This window comes from Xenopus tropicalis, chromosome 8, assembly GCF_000004195.4.
Source record: "Xenopus tropicalis strain Nigerian chromosome 8, UCB_Xtro_10.0, whole genome shotgun sequence".
NCBI classification, from domain to species: Eukaryota; Metazoa; Chordata; class Amphibia; order Anura; family Pipidae; genus Xenopus; species Xenopus tropicalis.
This window is the reverse complement of record NC_030684.2, coordinates 38643106-38657913: the sequence shown is the minus strand read 5'-3', so window position 1 is coordinate 38657913 and position 14808 is coordinate 38643106. Positions and strand designations below refer to the sequence as shown.

Below are 14808 nucleotides of genomic sequence, written 5' to 3'. Positions count from 1 at the left end.
CTTGATCATGATGATGAATCAAAGTCAATGTACCAAAAGCATATAATAACAAGACATGAAGAAGGTATTGAACTTCCAACCTTCATCTTATAACACAGCTGCTCTTCCCACTACACCACTCAAGCCATACAGTCATTGGGCAAATTAGGCAGAAAGGGCACAATTCTTTTCAATAAAAATGGCACTGCCAAATAGCGTAGTGGATAAAACAACCACCCACATAGCAGAAAGTCCTGGGTTCAATTCCTACCAGTGCAACAAGAGACCCCTGCAAGAGCAGCCTGGTCCCACATCACTGAGTCAAAGGTGAGATTTGAGTTTTCTGCTACCAAAGCAACAACCTTAACCCCTAGGCCACTGAAGGCATTGACCAGGTTGGCTATGTTTGTTTGCCTTCTCTGACCTGGTTGAGTAAATTTGTTGGCTAGTGGTCCTTCTTTAACCAGGTTGGGTATGTTTGTTGGCTAGTGTTCCTTCTTTGACCAGGTTGGGTATATTTGTTAGCTAGTGGTCCTTCATGAAGATAAAGTCAATTCACCCTAAAAAAAAGGATCCCAAAAGAGGAAAAAAAACAGAAACCACCTTAAGACAGCCGCCCTAAACCCAAGGCCATTGGAGACACGCAGCAAACCTTAAATAATTGTTGGCTGGTGGTTCTTCATGATCATGATGATGATGATGATGATGAATCAAAGTCAATGTACCAAAAGCATATAATAACAAGAGATGAAGAAGGTATTGAACTTCCAACCTTCATCTTAAAACACAGCTGCTCTTCCCACTACACCACTCAAGCCAAACAGTCTTTGGGCAAATTAGGCAGAAAGGGCACAATTCTTTTAAAAAAAAATGGCACTGCCAAATAGCATAGTGGATAAAACAACCACCCACATAGCACAAAGTCCTGGGTTCAATTCCTACCAGGGCAACAAGAGACCCCTGCAAGAGCAGCCTCGTCCCACCTCACTGAGTCATGGATGAAATTTGAGTTTTCTGCTACCAAGGCAACAACCTTAACCCCTAGGCCACTGAAGGCATTGACCAGGTTGGCTATGTTTGTTTGCCTTCTCTGACCTGGTTGAGTAAATATGTTGGCTAGTGGTCCTTCTTTAACCAGGTTGGGTATGTTTGTTGGCTAGTGTTCCTTCTTTGACCAGGTTGGGTATATTTGTTAGCTAGTGGTCCTTCATGAAGATAAAGTCAATTCACCCTAAAAAAAAAGGATCCCAAAAGAGGAAAAAAAACGGAAACCACCTTAAGACAGCCGCCTAAAACCCAAGGCCATTGGAGACACGCAGCAAACCTTAAATAATTGTTGGCTGGTGGTTCTTCTTGATCATGATGATGAATCAAAGTCAATGTACCAAAAGCATATAATAACAAGACATGAAGAAGGTATTGAACTTCCAACCTTCATCTTATAACACAGCTGCTCTTCCCACTACACCACTCAAGCCAAACAGTCTTTGGGCAAATTAGGCAGAAAGGGCACAATTCTTTTCAATAAAAACGGCCCTGCCAAATAGCATAGTGGGTAAAACAACCACCCACATAGCAGAAAGTCCTGGGTTCAATTCCTACCAGTGCAACAAGAGACCCCTGCAAGAGCAGCCTGGTCCCACATCACTGAGTCAAAGGTGAGATTTGAGTTTTCTGCTACCAAAGCAACAACCTTAACCCCTAGGCCACTGAAGGCATTGACCAGGTTGGCTATGTTTGTTTGCCTTCTCTGACCTGGTTGAGTAAATTTGTTTGCTAGTGGTCCTTCTTTAACCAGGTTGGGTATGTTTGTTGGCTAGTGTTCCTTCTTTGACCAGGTTGGGTATATTTGTTAGCTAGTGGTCCTTCATGAAGATAAAGTCAATTCACCCTAAAAAAAAGGATCCCAAAAGAGGAAAAAAAATAGAAACCACCTTAAGACAGCCGCCTAAAACCCAAGGCTATTGGAGACACGCAGCAAACCTTAAATAATTGTTGGCTGGTGGTTCTTCATGATCATGATGATGATGATGATGAATCAAAGTCAATGTACCAAAAGCATATAATAACAAGACATGAAGAAGGTATTGAACTTCCAACCTTCATCTTATAACACAGCTGCTCTTCCCACTACACCACTCAAGCCGTACAGTCATTGGGCAAATAAGGCAGAAAGGGCACAATTCTTTTCAATAAAAATGGCCCTGCCAAATAGCGTAGTGGGTAATGCAACCACCCACATAGCACAAAGTCCTGGGTTCAATTCTTACCAGTGCAACAAGAGACCCCTGCAAGAGCAGCCTGGTCCCACCTCACTGAGTCAGGGGTGAGATTTGAGTTTTCTGCTACCAAGGCAATAACCTTAACCCCTAGGCCACTGAAGGCATTGACCACGTTGGCTATGTTTGTTTGCCTTCTCTGACCTGGTTGAGTAAATTTGTTGGCTAGTGGTCCTTCTTTAAGTGTCTCACTGTCTCAGCACAATGACCTGAATGGTATTTGTGTAGTTGGTGATTCTGAATAGAATGGCCTATCCCCATGAAGTCACTAGGAATACCTGTGCCCGGAGACATCTGATACATTCCTTATTCTGTATAAACATTCTAAGACCCAAGCAAATAGAATGGCCTATACCCATGAAGTCACTAGGAATACCTGTGCCCGGAGACATCTGATACATTCATTATTCTGTATAAACATTCTAAGACCCAAGCAAATAGAACGGCCTCTGGTCTTGATGTCTAAAATCATCCTGTCCTGCTCTAAATCTTTGTTCTTTAATAATTACTAAAATATGTGTTTATAGCAAAAATCTAAAACACCAATATCTAGTTTTCCCCAATGGCAAATGGGACAAAATAACACCAGTACTGATGCTGTCCCTCATTTCCCAATTGCATGTGAACATAACACAGTATATAAATATATTTAAAGATAATGCAATGTAATCTCTGTGTGTAGTGTAAAAACTGTTTAAGACACAGATGTTTTTAGTTTAAATAGTTTAGTAAATGCTGATAAACAGAGGGAATCCATTTCTCCTTGCACACATTTACTTTTTGGTGGGACTTTTGCTTCCAAGAGCTCATCTACTTACATATGCTCAGTAGACAGATATAACTATTAAATGCATAAAATATTGTCAGATTCTAATTTAATATTCTAATATTGTCTTATTCCTTCAAATAAAATACCTTAAAGGGATGCTGTCATGATTGTTATGATGTAGTTTTTATTACTATATTACACAGTTCACATTGCAATCAATTCTTTCCACTATTTAAAATGTTATTCTTGAACAAATGTATTTTTTAGCTGTAATATTGGTGTGTAGGCGCCATCTCAGTGCATTGCGCCTGAGTCTGAGCTTTCAGAAGGAGCCAGCGCTACACATTAGAACTGCTTTCAGGGAACCTATTGTTCCTTTTAAAAAATATCTTTCATTAAAGGTACTTGCATTAACATGCACTCATATAGTTATGCTTAGTGGCAATCCTGCCTTCTGTTCCAAATTAAGTGCTGCTGCGTCTATTGACACACAGCACTGTGCGAACCCTGGAGTTTACTCAGCACCATGTATCAATCCAGCACAGATGTCAGTTGCATGCCAAACACCAGAACTAAAATGAGTGAACACTGAAACTGTGTAAGTATCCAGTGTAAATATCTGGTGCTTTGATAATATTCAAGTTTTTAAGCAAAGCAAAATAGATGTACAGCAATGCTAGTTTAATTGTTTATATTTAAGCATAGACATGTGGGAAGAAAGGGTAACTCGTCCCTTTACAAAAATATTGTAAGGCCCCATCTAGAATATGCTGAGCAGTTTTAGTCTCCAGCGCTCAAACGGGATAATATTAGAGAAGGTCCAGAGAAGGGCAACTAAGCTGGTACAGGGTAAGGAAAGTCGCAGTTATGAAGAAAGACTGGCCAAATTGGGGTTGTTTACACTGGAGAAGAGGCACTTAAGGGGGGATATGATAACTATGTATAAATATATAAGGGGACCACAAAATAAAACCATCACCATGTATCTGACAAATATCTATGCAGACTATGCTGCTTGGTTTACTGTTAGTCAGAGAAGGGGCACAGATAACTGGAAGTCAGTGGGAACCGCAAGAGGTATTTGGGGGGGGTTCCTGATTACGCCAGCAGCAAATCCACTAAGTCTCACATTAGCTTAGGTCAGTCTATGTATGGCCCATCTTTAGCCTCCCCAAATAAAAAAAAATCACCCTCAGCCTATGGTTATTTGTATTTGTTTTCAAAGAGTGGTTTCAATTTGGGGGCTCAAGGGTAAAATGATAAAGTTACACTTACACTGTCCATTACATACTAAAGCCATTTTTAAAACTTGCAGGTATATGATTTTATTTAAAAGTGCAGGACATTTTTACCTAAAAAGTAAGTTAAAAAAATAAAAAAAATGTTCTTTAAATACTAGGTAGTGGGCGGCAGTCCAGGTCCAATACAACATGATCCACATGTGGTGCATAGGACTTAATCTTTTCCAATCGCAATGTCCTAGTCTGCCATTTTTTCCCATCAACCTGCTCCAACATAGCACTGATCTCCTTCTCTACCAGCTCTGCCCAATTCCTCCATGCTATTTTCCGCCATGTCTGAGAAACGTCTTTATCAGTTTCTCCTTGACTTTTGCCGTAGCAGTCCACATTGTGGTGTATGTGCAGGACTCCACCTGTATCCTTCTTCAAAACTCTACATGCCACTGGATAACCTGGCTCAGATGTGGGAATGAGACCCAGGTTCACTCTGTCGGCCACATCACTCAGAGTCAGCTGGGAAGAGACAAAAATATTGCATATGATATTAAAACTATCATATATAATGCTGATCATATGCAAAGTGTTAATCTGTAATGGCAATAACTGGAGTTTGCAGCAAACAAGGCATCACAGCAGTTGAAATAGCACATTGCTATTTGTATGCAGTGATCAACAAAATGTGGGTTTGATTACCATGATTACTATGATTATATGGCATTATATGAAACTAGCTACAGCGATCAATCAAATGTATAGTCACGGAGACTGGATAATAGCTATGGTGTGGGGTAATTACTGCTTAACCTGTTTTTCTGGTGGAAGCATTGGGCTAAATTTCTTTATGACATTGAGCTTGTATCCACATCCACAAGTATATGTACACAGGGTGGGCTGCTTCTCTCAGCACTTATAATAGATGTAGAAATGTTACAGCATATAGTTTATTATGCACCAATCATTGCCAGTCTGGGGCGCAACTGATTCAATATTATTTATATTTACAATTAAAAAACATTTGATTAATAATTTTTGTAATAGTGATTTATAGCTCCTGAGGTATTGGTCCAATGTGGCTTAATGCTACAAGATAATAACCCAATTAATAATACATTAGTTATATAAATATTTGTCTTGTACACTTTCCAGGTTATGTGCTTCATTTTATTTAAAAAATTAACAATTTTATTTACAAAGACTTGATTTAGACACAACATGTAACTTCTTTTCTATCAATTGATACTGAAAAAAATTAGCATTTGCTCATTTTTATGTCTTCCACTGTGGTGTAGGGTTCATTACTAATGCTTTCAACATTCTAACAGTGTTGTGGCAGAGTAATGGTATGATGGGGTGTTCATGGAGGAGACATGTCTCGAAAAGTCTTATAACTGGTAAATATAAATGCCATATATGTTCAGAAAGGGTATGCAAAAACCTTTTCCTATTTGATGTTACGTGGGAGGAGGGGGGGATACAACAATAAGACGGCCATTCCTGTATACAGATGAAAACTGGAAAGGGTGGGGCTACAAGAATAAGCCCCCCCCCTACTCCATTATGCTGATAGAAAATAGAAATGCAGGGGAAACAAAAGATGGTCAAAGTTTTTCTATTTTGCCCAGAGCTGAAAATAAGCGGCGCTACAGGAAAAAACTGACCACTACTTCTCTATACTGATTGAAAATTTAAAAAAATGGGGATCTACAAGAAGGAGCTGGTCATTGCCCTGTATACTGACTGTACATTGTGTATACTAAAGTGCAATGTTGCTTGCCTTATATAGGGGTCATTTACAATGCAGGACGCTGTGTACACAATAGGCAACATAAATGACCCCTATTTTCTACTGTTCTAAACACACCAAAACCTTCATATGCTTTGGCAGTGCTAAACTGTGTGTGTTTTTCAGTAGCTTAAACTTTTTCATTAGTAAACTGAATAGTTGAAAACTGAATGCAACTTAAATTCATCATTTAAAAAGTTAATATTTGTAACTGTTTTATAATCTTTTATTGCTGTTAGCTGGAAATGCATGTATTCAATGTACAAAGCAAAGAATATGATTTATTATTTCAGTACCCCTGATTAAAGCAATGTGGTTTGGACAACTACTACTAATGAGCTTAAAGGTAACTGCTAACATAACTGATGACACAACAGTTCTGCATCTTTGCACTGAATACACAAGCACAAATCGCATTGATATTTTACCTGCCTGTTATCTCCCTCATGGATATGGCATTTGTCAGAAACCCTGTTAATAACCAGATTTTTCTTGAGAGCACTCACGGCATGGGGGTTCCACTCACAAGCATGAACAAAGGAGGCGCCTGCATGAACCAAGTACGGCAGAGTAAAGTAGCCAATCCCTAAAACAAACAAAATGTATGTTACTATGGATCTCTAGTAGCTTAGGCTTATGGAACATGTGGCATGTCCCCTGAAGCATATTTTATAAATATATATATATATATATTTCCAAAAATGATGCGCACTCCTGTCTCCGTTAATTCACTTTATTGTATATAACTACAGTACATGATTAGCACATCAACGTTTCGGTCCTGGTCTAGGACCTTGTTTACGATGTCCTAGACCAGGACCGAAGCGTTGATGTGCTATTCATGTAGTTATTTACAATAAAGTGAATTAACGGAGACAGGAGTGCGCATAATTTTTGGAAATATATACAAGAAACCACCATATGCGGCAGCCGTTGATTTAGTGGGTGTGAACTGCAAAAGGGAGTGCGGACTTTTCGGAATAATATATATATATATTTACATTTACTCATTTACATGAGTGGAAACTGTTGACAGCCTGAAATCACCTAAATGTAATTTTTATGTCCAAAAAACATCCATTCATATTACTGTCAGAAGGGATTGAGAGGTATTTTCTGCCAACTGAAACAGGTTATTGAAAAAACAATACATGTGCCATAGGCCTAAGGCTTTCCCTGAATAACAAACATATATTACTGGAAATATCACCTTACTAACGGAACAAGAATGTCAACACAGATTTTACCCCATTAAGCGTAAAAGGATTCAAAATGTCACCATCCCACAGTTAAAAAATGAACATAAAAATTAGCACTGGTGTTATAGAATGCCTTTTTTGTGCAGTGACTCTAAAGACCATAAGTAGCAGTGGTGACTTTACCTTTAAAAGTCTAAAAATCTCTGACACATTGACATTTTTCTAAATGAAAGATTTAGGGGAAGATTCATCAAAGTACAAGTTCGAATCCTGAAATGAGTAAAATTCGGATTAGATACGATAATTTCTGATGGTCAGAAATGTCACGAAAATGCTTGCGAAAAAATCCTAATAGTCACAATAATATCGTAATGGCGATCTGAAAGTCACAACATTTTTGTATCTGAACTATTGTAAACGGCAGGAAACCGTTTCTGACTTTGATCCTTCTGTGCATGTTTTTGAGTCCATAGGACTCAATGGCACTCTGCAGCTCCAACCTGGCCCAAGGAAAGTCTCCCATAGGGCTCAATGGCACTCTGCAGCTCCAACCTGGCCCAAGGAAAGTCTCCCATAGGGCTCAATGGCACTCTGCAGCTCCAACCTGGCCCAAGGAAAGTCTCCCATAGGGCTCAATGGCACTCTGCAGCTCCAACCCGGCCCAAGGAAAGTCTCCCATAGGGCTCAATGGCACTCTGCAGCTCCAACCTGGCCCAAGGAAAGTCTCCCATAGGGCTCAATGGCACTCTGCAGCTCCAACCTGGCCCAAGGAAAGTCTCCCATAGGGCTCAATGGCACTCTGCAGCTCCAACCTGGCCCAAGGAAAGTCTCCCATAGGGCTCAATGGCACTCTGCAGCTCCAACCCAGCCCAAGGAAAGTCTCCCATAGGGCTCAATGGCACTCTGCAGCTCCAACCTGGCCCAAGGAAAGTCTCCCATAGGGCTCAATTGCACTCTGCAGCTCCAACCCGGCCCAAGGAAAGTCTCCCATAGGGCTCAATGGCACTCTGCAGCTCCAACCTGGCCCAAGGAAAGTCTCCCATAGGGCTCAATGGCACTCTGCAGCTCCAACCCAGCCCAAGGAAAGTCTCCCATAGGGCTCAATTGCACTCTGCAGCTCCAACCCAGCCCAAGGAAAGTCTCCCATAGGGCTCAATTGCACTCTGCAGCTCCAACCCAGCCCAAGGAAAGTCTCCCATAGGGCTCAATGGCACTCTGCAGCTCCAACCCGGCCCAAGGAAAGTCTCCCATAGGGCTCAATGGCACTCTTTAGCTCCAACCTGGCCCAAGGAAAGTCTCCCATAGGGCTCAATGGCACTCTGCAGCTCCAACCCGGCCCAAGGAAAGTCTCCCATAGGGCTCAATGGCACTCTTTAGCTCCAACCTGGCCCAAGGAAAGTCTCCCATAGGGCTCAATGGCACTCTGCAGCTCCAACCTGGCCCAAGGAAAGTCTCCCATAGGGCTCAATGGCACCCTGCAGCTCCAACCTGGCCCAAGGAAAGTCTCCCATAGGGCTCAATGGCACTCTGCAGCTCCAACCTGGCCCAAGGAAAGTCTCCCATAGGGCTCAATGGCACTCTGCAGCTCCAACCCGGCCCAAGGAAAGTCTCCCATAGGGCTCAATGGCACTCTGCAGCTCCAACCCGGCCCAAGGAAAGTCTCCCATAGGGCTCAATGGCACTCTGCAGCTCCAACCCGGCCCAAGGAAAGCCTCCCATAGGGCTCAATGGCACTCTGCAGCTCCAACCCGGCCCAAGGAAAGTCTCCCATAGGGCTCAATGGCACTCTGCAGCTCCAACCCGGCCCAAGGAAAGTCTCCCATAGGACTCAATGGCACTCTGCAGCTCCAACCTGGCCCAGGGAAAGTCACGATAGCAAAGCTTGAATGAATCCGAAACTTTCTTACTCATTGCGACAAATAGTATTTTGTTGCACAAATTGTAGCAAAAAGTTGCAAAAAATACGCACAGTACGAAAACTTGGAAAAAATATGAATTTTTTGTATTTAGAAATAATCGTACTTTGATAAATGTGCCCCATTGTGTTTCCTTTAGCAACCTGAAACAGGGATGTCTGGAGAGGCAGAAAAAATAGAAAGATAAACATGATATTTCCGAGCAACTGGTGCATTGTACTATAACAATTCTTCATGCTGTTGTACTATGAGAATGGTCTCACAGGGAACTAAACTCAGATACAATGAAATTTCACTTTGATGCACAACTTTTTCCAATGTCAATTCCTTTCATAAAGTATGTTGCACAACTGCTACTTTTTCGAATTTTCTTTGCGAAAAATATGACTTTTTTGTGGAAGTTAAAGAAAACCACAAAAAAGTTGCAAAATTTTAACTAAATTATCGTGGACATTACAAAAAGTTCTATTAGTTAAAAAATAAACAAATTTTTCTCAAAAAAAATAAAATAATTGTGGTTAATGAATGGGCCCCTGAGTCCGTGGTCTGGGGGGTAGAATACATATGCAAAACAAAATCAGAATAAAGATTTATGTTACCCGAATAGAGGTCTACCACCACCTCTCCATGGCAGGATAGTGAAGCCACTCTCTGCTTCTCTGTTATGTTTCCTGCTGAAAACATGCATTTGGTGATGTCAAAGGTATACCTATAAAAAGTGACAATGGGCATTATTTAAAGGTACAATGGCATAAATGTAGTAAGTAAAGTGATAGTATATATCATACCTGATGCCATTGTCAACATGCTCTACCCATCCATTTTCACCAAGCAGAAGAGTTACATTGGGAGATCTCACCCCATCATCCATCACTCTGCCTTGCTTAGCTAAGCGTCCTGCACCAAGGGAAGAGGCCACACTCACCCACAACTCATTGCCTAAGAGAGATTAGGAAAAAAATAAATGGTATAAGGAAGTCTATATATTTCTATTTGTATTTCTTCATGTTTATGAGTGCTAAACTGACACACCTAACTGCCCCCATACTGGATCCCTGAAGCAATCCTCACTCAAAACAACCAGGTCTCCATGCCGCTGCCAAGAGCGAGGAAGGTCACACTCTAAATCCCTTCCCCATGTAAGGCCATGACTTTCCAACAGCTTATAGACATTGTTCCGTAACGTCTGAGCAGGAGACTTGACCGCAGCACGCTTAGAGAGAACAGGGTTCTAAGAAATAAAATAAAAAAAAAAAAAAAACTTAGGTTGAAGACACATGGAGCTACTAGTAGCAGCTAATTGTCACAGCTTCAAAAACAGACAATGCTGATCATTTACTAATAATTATCTCTATGTGTGTTTTAGCAGAGGCATCAGTATTGCCTGTGGCAGGGTATTTTCTGGCGTTTAGTAACCGTGACAAGAAGCTGCTACTAAGTAGCACCGTGTGTCTTCACCCTTAAGGGGTCTGTTAAAATATCTAGTACTATTTATTTACAAGATATCTGTATGAAATCTAACTTTTCCACAACCTTGCTAAAATGAAAATAACCTTTTTAGAGTACCTGTATGTATAGCACAATGTAAGAACCTTTCAAGCAGACACCTAAAAATTACTCACCCTAATCAGCATTTCCCGGCAGGAGCTTCCTGGAGCAACAATTTCCATAAGATCTACCACAAGTGATACGCTTAGTTTGTTTTCCAACACTGGAAGAGCCACGGTGCCCCCAGGTAGTTTCTGTGCTCTATATCGTCCATCCAAAATGCCAACCTTCTCCAGGTGCTCTCTTAGGAAACATGGAAGGTGAGAAGGAATCTGCATGGAGTCATGGTGGAGTAAGTGACAGTCCTAGTTCTGCTAGCTCATTGTTCCCGGACCAAACCACAGAATCTATTCTTTTCAACACACACTGTCCTAACATAGCCCCTCAACTAAAGGGATTTATAAATCATTTATTATTGACTGTTAATGTGTTCTACTAGTACAACAGGCTGTGAAACTGCAAGGGATAATGGACATTGTGTCTATTAAAAAAAGCTTTTAATCAAAGAGCAAATGTTATGTGTTAAAAAAGGAACCAACACTCCAAGACATTTCAAGTAGGGGGTTGGCCTTTCTATTGCAGTAACCAAATGTAATTTAGTAGTTATATTTTGCAGAAATCTGAAGGTTTTATGTCATTTTTTTCTATGCATAAGCAGCTTTGATATGAATATGAAAAGACTAACGTGTGCCTAGCCAGAGCCTTAGAACATTTATATTGGGCTGAGACTGTCAGGCAACAAAAGTGAGAGAACTGAACTGGATTTAAAAGGAACTCTACATGAAAATAATTCATACATCTGGATTGTTTAAATGTGCAAACAGCAGCAGACACAAAACACTGCTCAACAACACATTTTCCCAGCATACTTGCAACATGCATATTATCATGGATAAGGCATGTTGGGAGCTGTAGTCCAGCAACATCAGACGTGGCAAGTGGCTGTATTAAAATGAAACATAATCCTCCAATGGGAATCCCAGCTGATCTGCATTAATCTGGCTCTGTGTTTTTTGTTGATTCTATATCAACACTGTTGGGCATATTTATTATAGTGTGTAAGCCATCATTACAGGTGAAGTTGCTCATAGCAACAAATCAGATTTTTGCTTTTATGTTCTAACTTGTAGGTGACTGATCAAATCTAACTGCTGGTTGGTTGCCATGGGCAACATCACTGGTGAAGCAGCATTCTCATTTGTGAATTAACCTGCAGCTATAATTAAGTTCTTGGTGAATTGTTTTCCATGTATAAATTTCCAAGTTTTTTGTCAGCTTCTATAGGGAATTAGGGGGCGCAGTGGGACCACTTTGTGGTTGGGTTTAGTTTTGTTTTAATCTGACAATACACTGGAAGATTTACTTGTCTGGCTTATTTTACTGATCCTTGAGCAAACAATCAGATCATATGGGGTCCATAATGACCATGCAATCAGTATATAACCAATGCATTTACAGCCTGATGTAGTCCTTGCTTAAAAGAATTTTACAGTGTTTCAGTCGGTAGCTAAACTGAGAACATCAGATATGAAAAAGGGTTTCTATTGTTTACCTGAATATAATAACATGTTTAGCTTTTTGGATAATTTTGCCCTAAGGGTAGCAAGTCCCATGTATATTTCGTAAAAAAAATGTTTCAGCAGTTACCTATATCTTTGCGAGAAGCAGGACTCTGTAAGGACGGCTGGGACGTCAATGTTTCTGTCTTCGCTAAGCTCCATGCCCAGCAGATGGCAAGTCTTCAAATCACTGCACTTTGGCCTGTCAGGTGTGTTTCTGCCAAGTGACAAGGGGGGGGTAACATGTTTACAAAACTAGCATCTTAATTTCATTATTTAATCAACATGCTGATTGGCTGTTATTGGCAACTACACTGGCAATTTAGAGGCTATTTTAGGAAATGAGCCCCTAGGCATACACCTAAGGAGCTACTGTTTCTATAGGTAATTCATACTTGCCTAAATTTTCAGCAAAGTCTTCTAATTATGACTCTGACCCTAAACATTTTTATAGGGGTATGTATGCTGCAGAAAACGGAATTCCAATCAGCAATTGATCTTTTTTTGTTTTTCAATTTTACTTTTATTTCTTAAGCATTCCAGTTTGGAATTTCAATATCTATCTGGTTGCTAGGGTCCCGCTCACCCTAGCAACCAGGCAATGGTTTTGAAATCTGAGTTAGAATAAGAGAGGCTTATATAAAAAGTAAAGCATTAAGAAGTAACAATAACAATACAAATGTAAACACACAGACCATAGCCTTTTTGGTTGCAGGAATCAGGGAGCTACAGCATTTAGCTACAGTTAGGAAAACATACAGAAAGTAAAGGCAAAATTATGACAAAAATGGAGAACAATGAATGAATGAATTAATTAATATAAAGCTGAACTTCCAATTTAAACTGACAAACAAAAAAAAGAATTTGATTATACATCAATTAATGATGATTATGAAATGCTAACATTTATACTAACCCAGTCCTTTTAATCCTAACTAGTTAAAACACACCCGTATTCCCTAATACACAAATCAATTGCCTCACATGAACCAGAGGGGAAAAAAAATATCAGAGGGGCGAACTGGCGAACAACTTGGGCTGCTGTCCCAAAAAGTCATACATTAAAGGCAGAAGACGCTGCGGAGGGAAGGCTTACTCTGGTGCACCTAGTGCTTCAGCGAACGGACCGGAACAGGCCGGAAAAGACGGGCTGAGAGCAGGAAGTTGCCTTTGTTTCTGCGGGGAATTGATTTTGTGACGGACTTCAGCGGTTCCACTGTATCGGGATGGCGGGGTTGAACGTGAGAGATCCAGCGGTAGATCGGTCCCTACGGTCTGTGTTCGGTAAGTAGCAACTCGGCTGTTTCTATCGTGAGGGAACTGTGTGGCTACAAGTCTGTGTTAGTATGGCATTATAGGAATAATGATAGATATATGCTCCGGACTTCCACCTCATGCTGTTAATAGAAAATATAACCTTTGCATCACTGACATTTCCGGAAATATATATATTACACAAACACTTTATTGGCAGAAACACAAACTTTTTATTCAAATGACAATTCCCTTTCAGCTAGGCCACTTATGTCATCTGATGGCCCCTATTAAATGTAACTAACTCCACTAAAGGGCTCGGTTATGTTGGACACCTGACATCAGGTCATGTTGACAGTGGAACCATGATGATGTTGCTGGTTATATTTTGGGAAAACATGGGAAGACTACTGTGATAGTCTGCATTGACAGGTATTGTGTCTTACTCTGTCAGTCACCCATTCAGTGCCTTGAGCTAGCCAGCAAGATCATCAGCATCTCCATGCTTCCCAAACAGCCAATGGTGACTGGGATAATGGCGCCCACATTGTGCTCTTCCAGTCACTGAATTTTCACATGTTGTAGATCAACCACAGTTAAAGGAGAACTAAAGCCTAACTAAAGAAATAGGTTAGAAATGTTGTACATGATATTTTTGGCTTCTGTACCAACCCAAGGCACCAACAGCCCTTTAGCAGGGAAGATCTGTGCCCCCAAATATGCCCCAGTAGCTCCCCATCTTTTCTGCTGATTCCCTGCACTTGCTCTGTGCTGCTGTCGGTGACTGAGCTTAGGGACACCCTTACAGTATACTGTATATAGAATATAAATGTAACAGTATAAGGCTGATTAGTGATTCATTTGGATTCACATAACACGGCAGCTCTGAAACCAATGCAATTAGTATCAGAATGTAATAATCAGACCTGTAGCATCAGTTTATATGACAATTTTGATAATTTGCTACAACCCCTAAGCTCAGCTTCTCAACAGCTGCTCAGGGCCCACTGAGCGTATGCACTGTCCTGGACAGTTCTAACAAAATCCAAGACGGGAAGCTCCTGTGACAACTGTAAAGACCTATATGATTACTACTATAGAGATGCTGAATATTTTGGCTAGTGCAGTCAGTTTAGTATATAAAATATGGCATTCCTATTCATATTAATTTTTAGGGTTTAGTTCTCCTTTAACAGGCAGTGTCTTTCTTGAGGACTCCATATGGGGTAATCTTAGTTACTAACCTTATTGGATAATGAACCTCCGCGTTTGAGCAGAACA

At 40.6% G+C, this 14808-nt stretch overlaps 2 protein-coding genes across 10 annotated transcripts in view; one reads left to right on the top strand and one right to left on the bottom strand.

Moving 5' to 3' along the window:
- Positions 1–3971: 3971 nt before the first annotated feature.
- On the bottom strand, positions 3972–13451 carry trmt12 (tRNA methyltransferase 12 homolog). 6 transcript variants are annotated; one of them, XM_004916762.4, is made up of 8 exons: positions 13258–13363; positions 12362–12490; positions 10789–10957; positions 10199–10397; positions 9955–10105; positions 9766–9875; positions 6480–6637; positions 3972–4781 (listed from the first exon to the last, which is right to left on the bottom strand). In XM_004916762.4, the coding sequence occupies exons 1-8, from the start codon at positions 13329–13331 to the stop codon at positions 4416–4418; spliced, it is 1356 nt and encodes a 451-aa protein (XP_004916819.1). In that variant the 5' UTR covers positions 13332–13363; the 3' UTR covers positions 3972–4415. The 6 variants fall into 6 exon arrangements, with proteins under 6 accessions (XP_004916819.1, XP_017952135.1, XP_004916820.1 ...); XM_004916763.4 differs by lacking the exon at positions 13258–13363 and adding an exon at positions 13370–13451 and having other exon boundaries at positions 4327–4781; XM_004916764.4 differs by having other exon boundaries at positions 4327–4781; positions 13334–13418.
- The window catches only part of cstf2 (cleavage stimulation factor, 3' pre-RNA, subunit 2), a 19476-nt gene continuing 18091 nt past the window's right edge, over positions 13424–14808 (top strand). For 3 of the 4 annotated variants that reach the window (XM_012968083.2, XM_012968082.2, XM_012968080.2), the window contains exon 1: positions 13424–13557. In XM_012968083.2, the coding sequence (XP_012823537.1) occupies positions 13500–13557 (58 nt within the window). In that variant the 5' untranslated portion in view covers positions 13424–13499. 4 annotated transcript variants of the gene reach the window in all.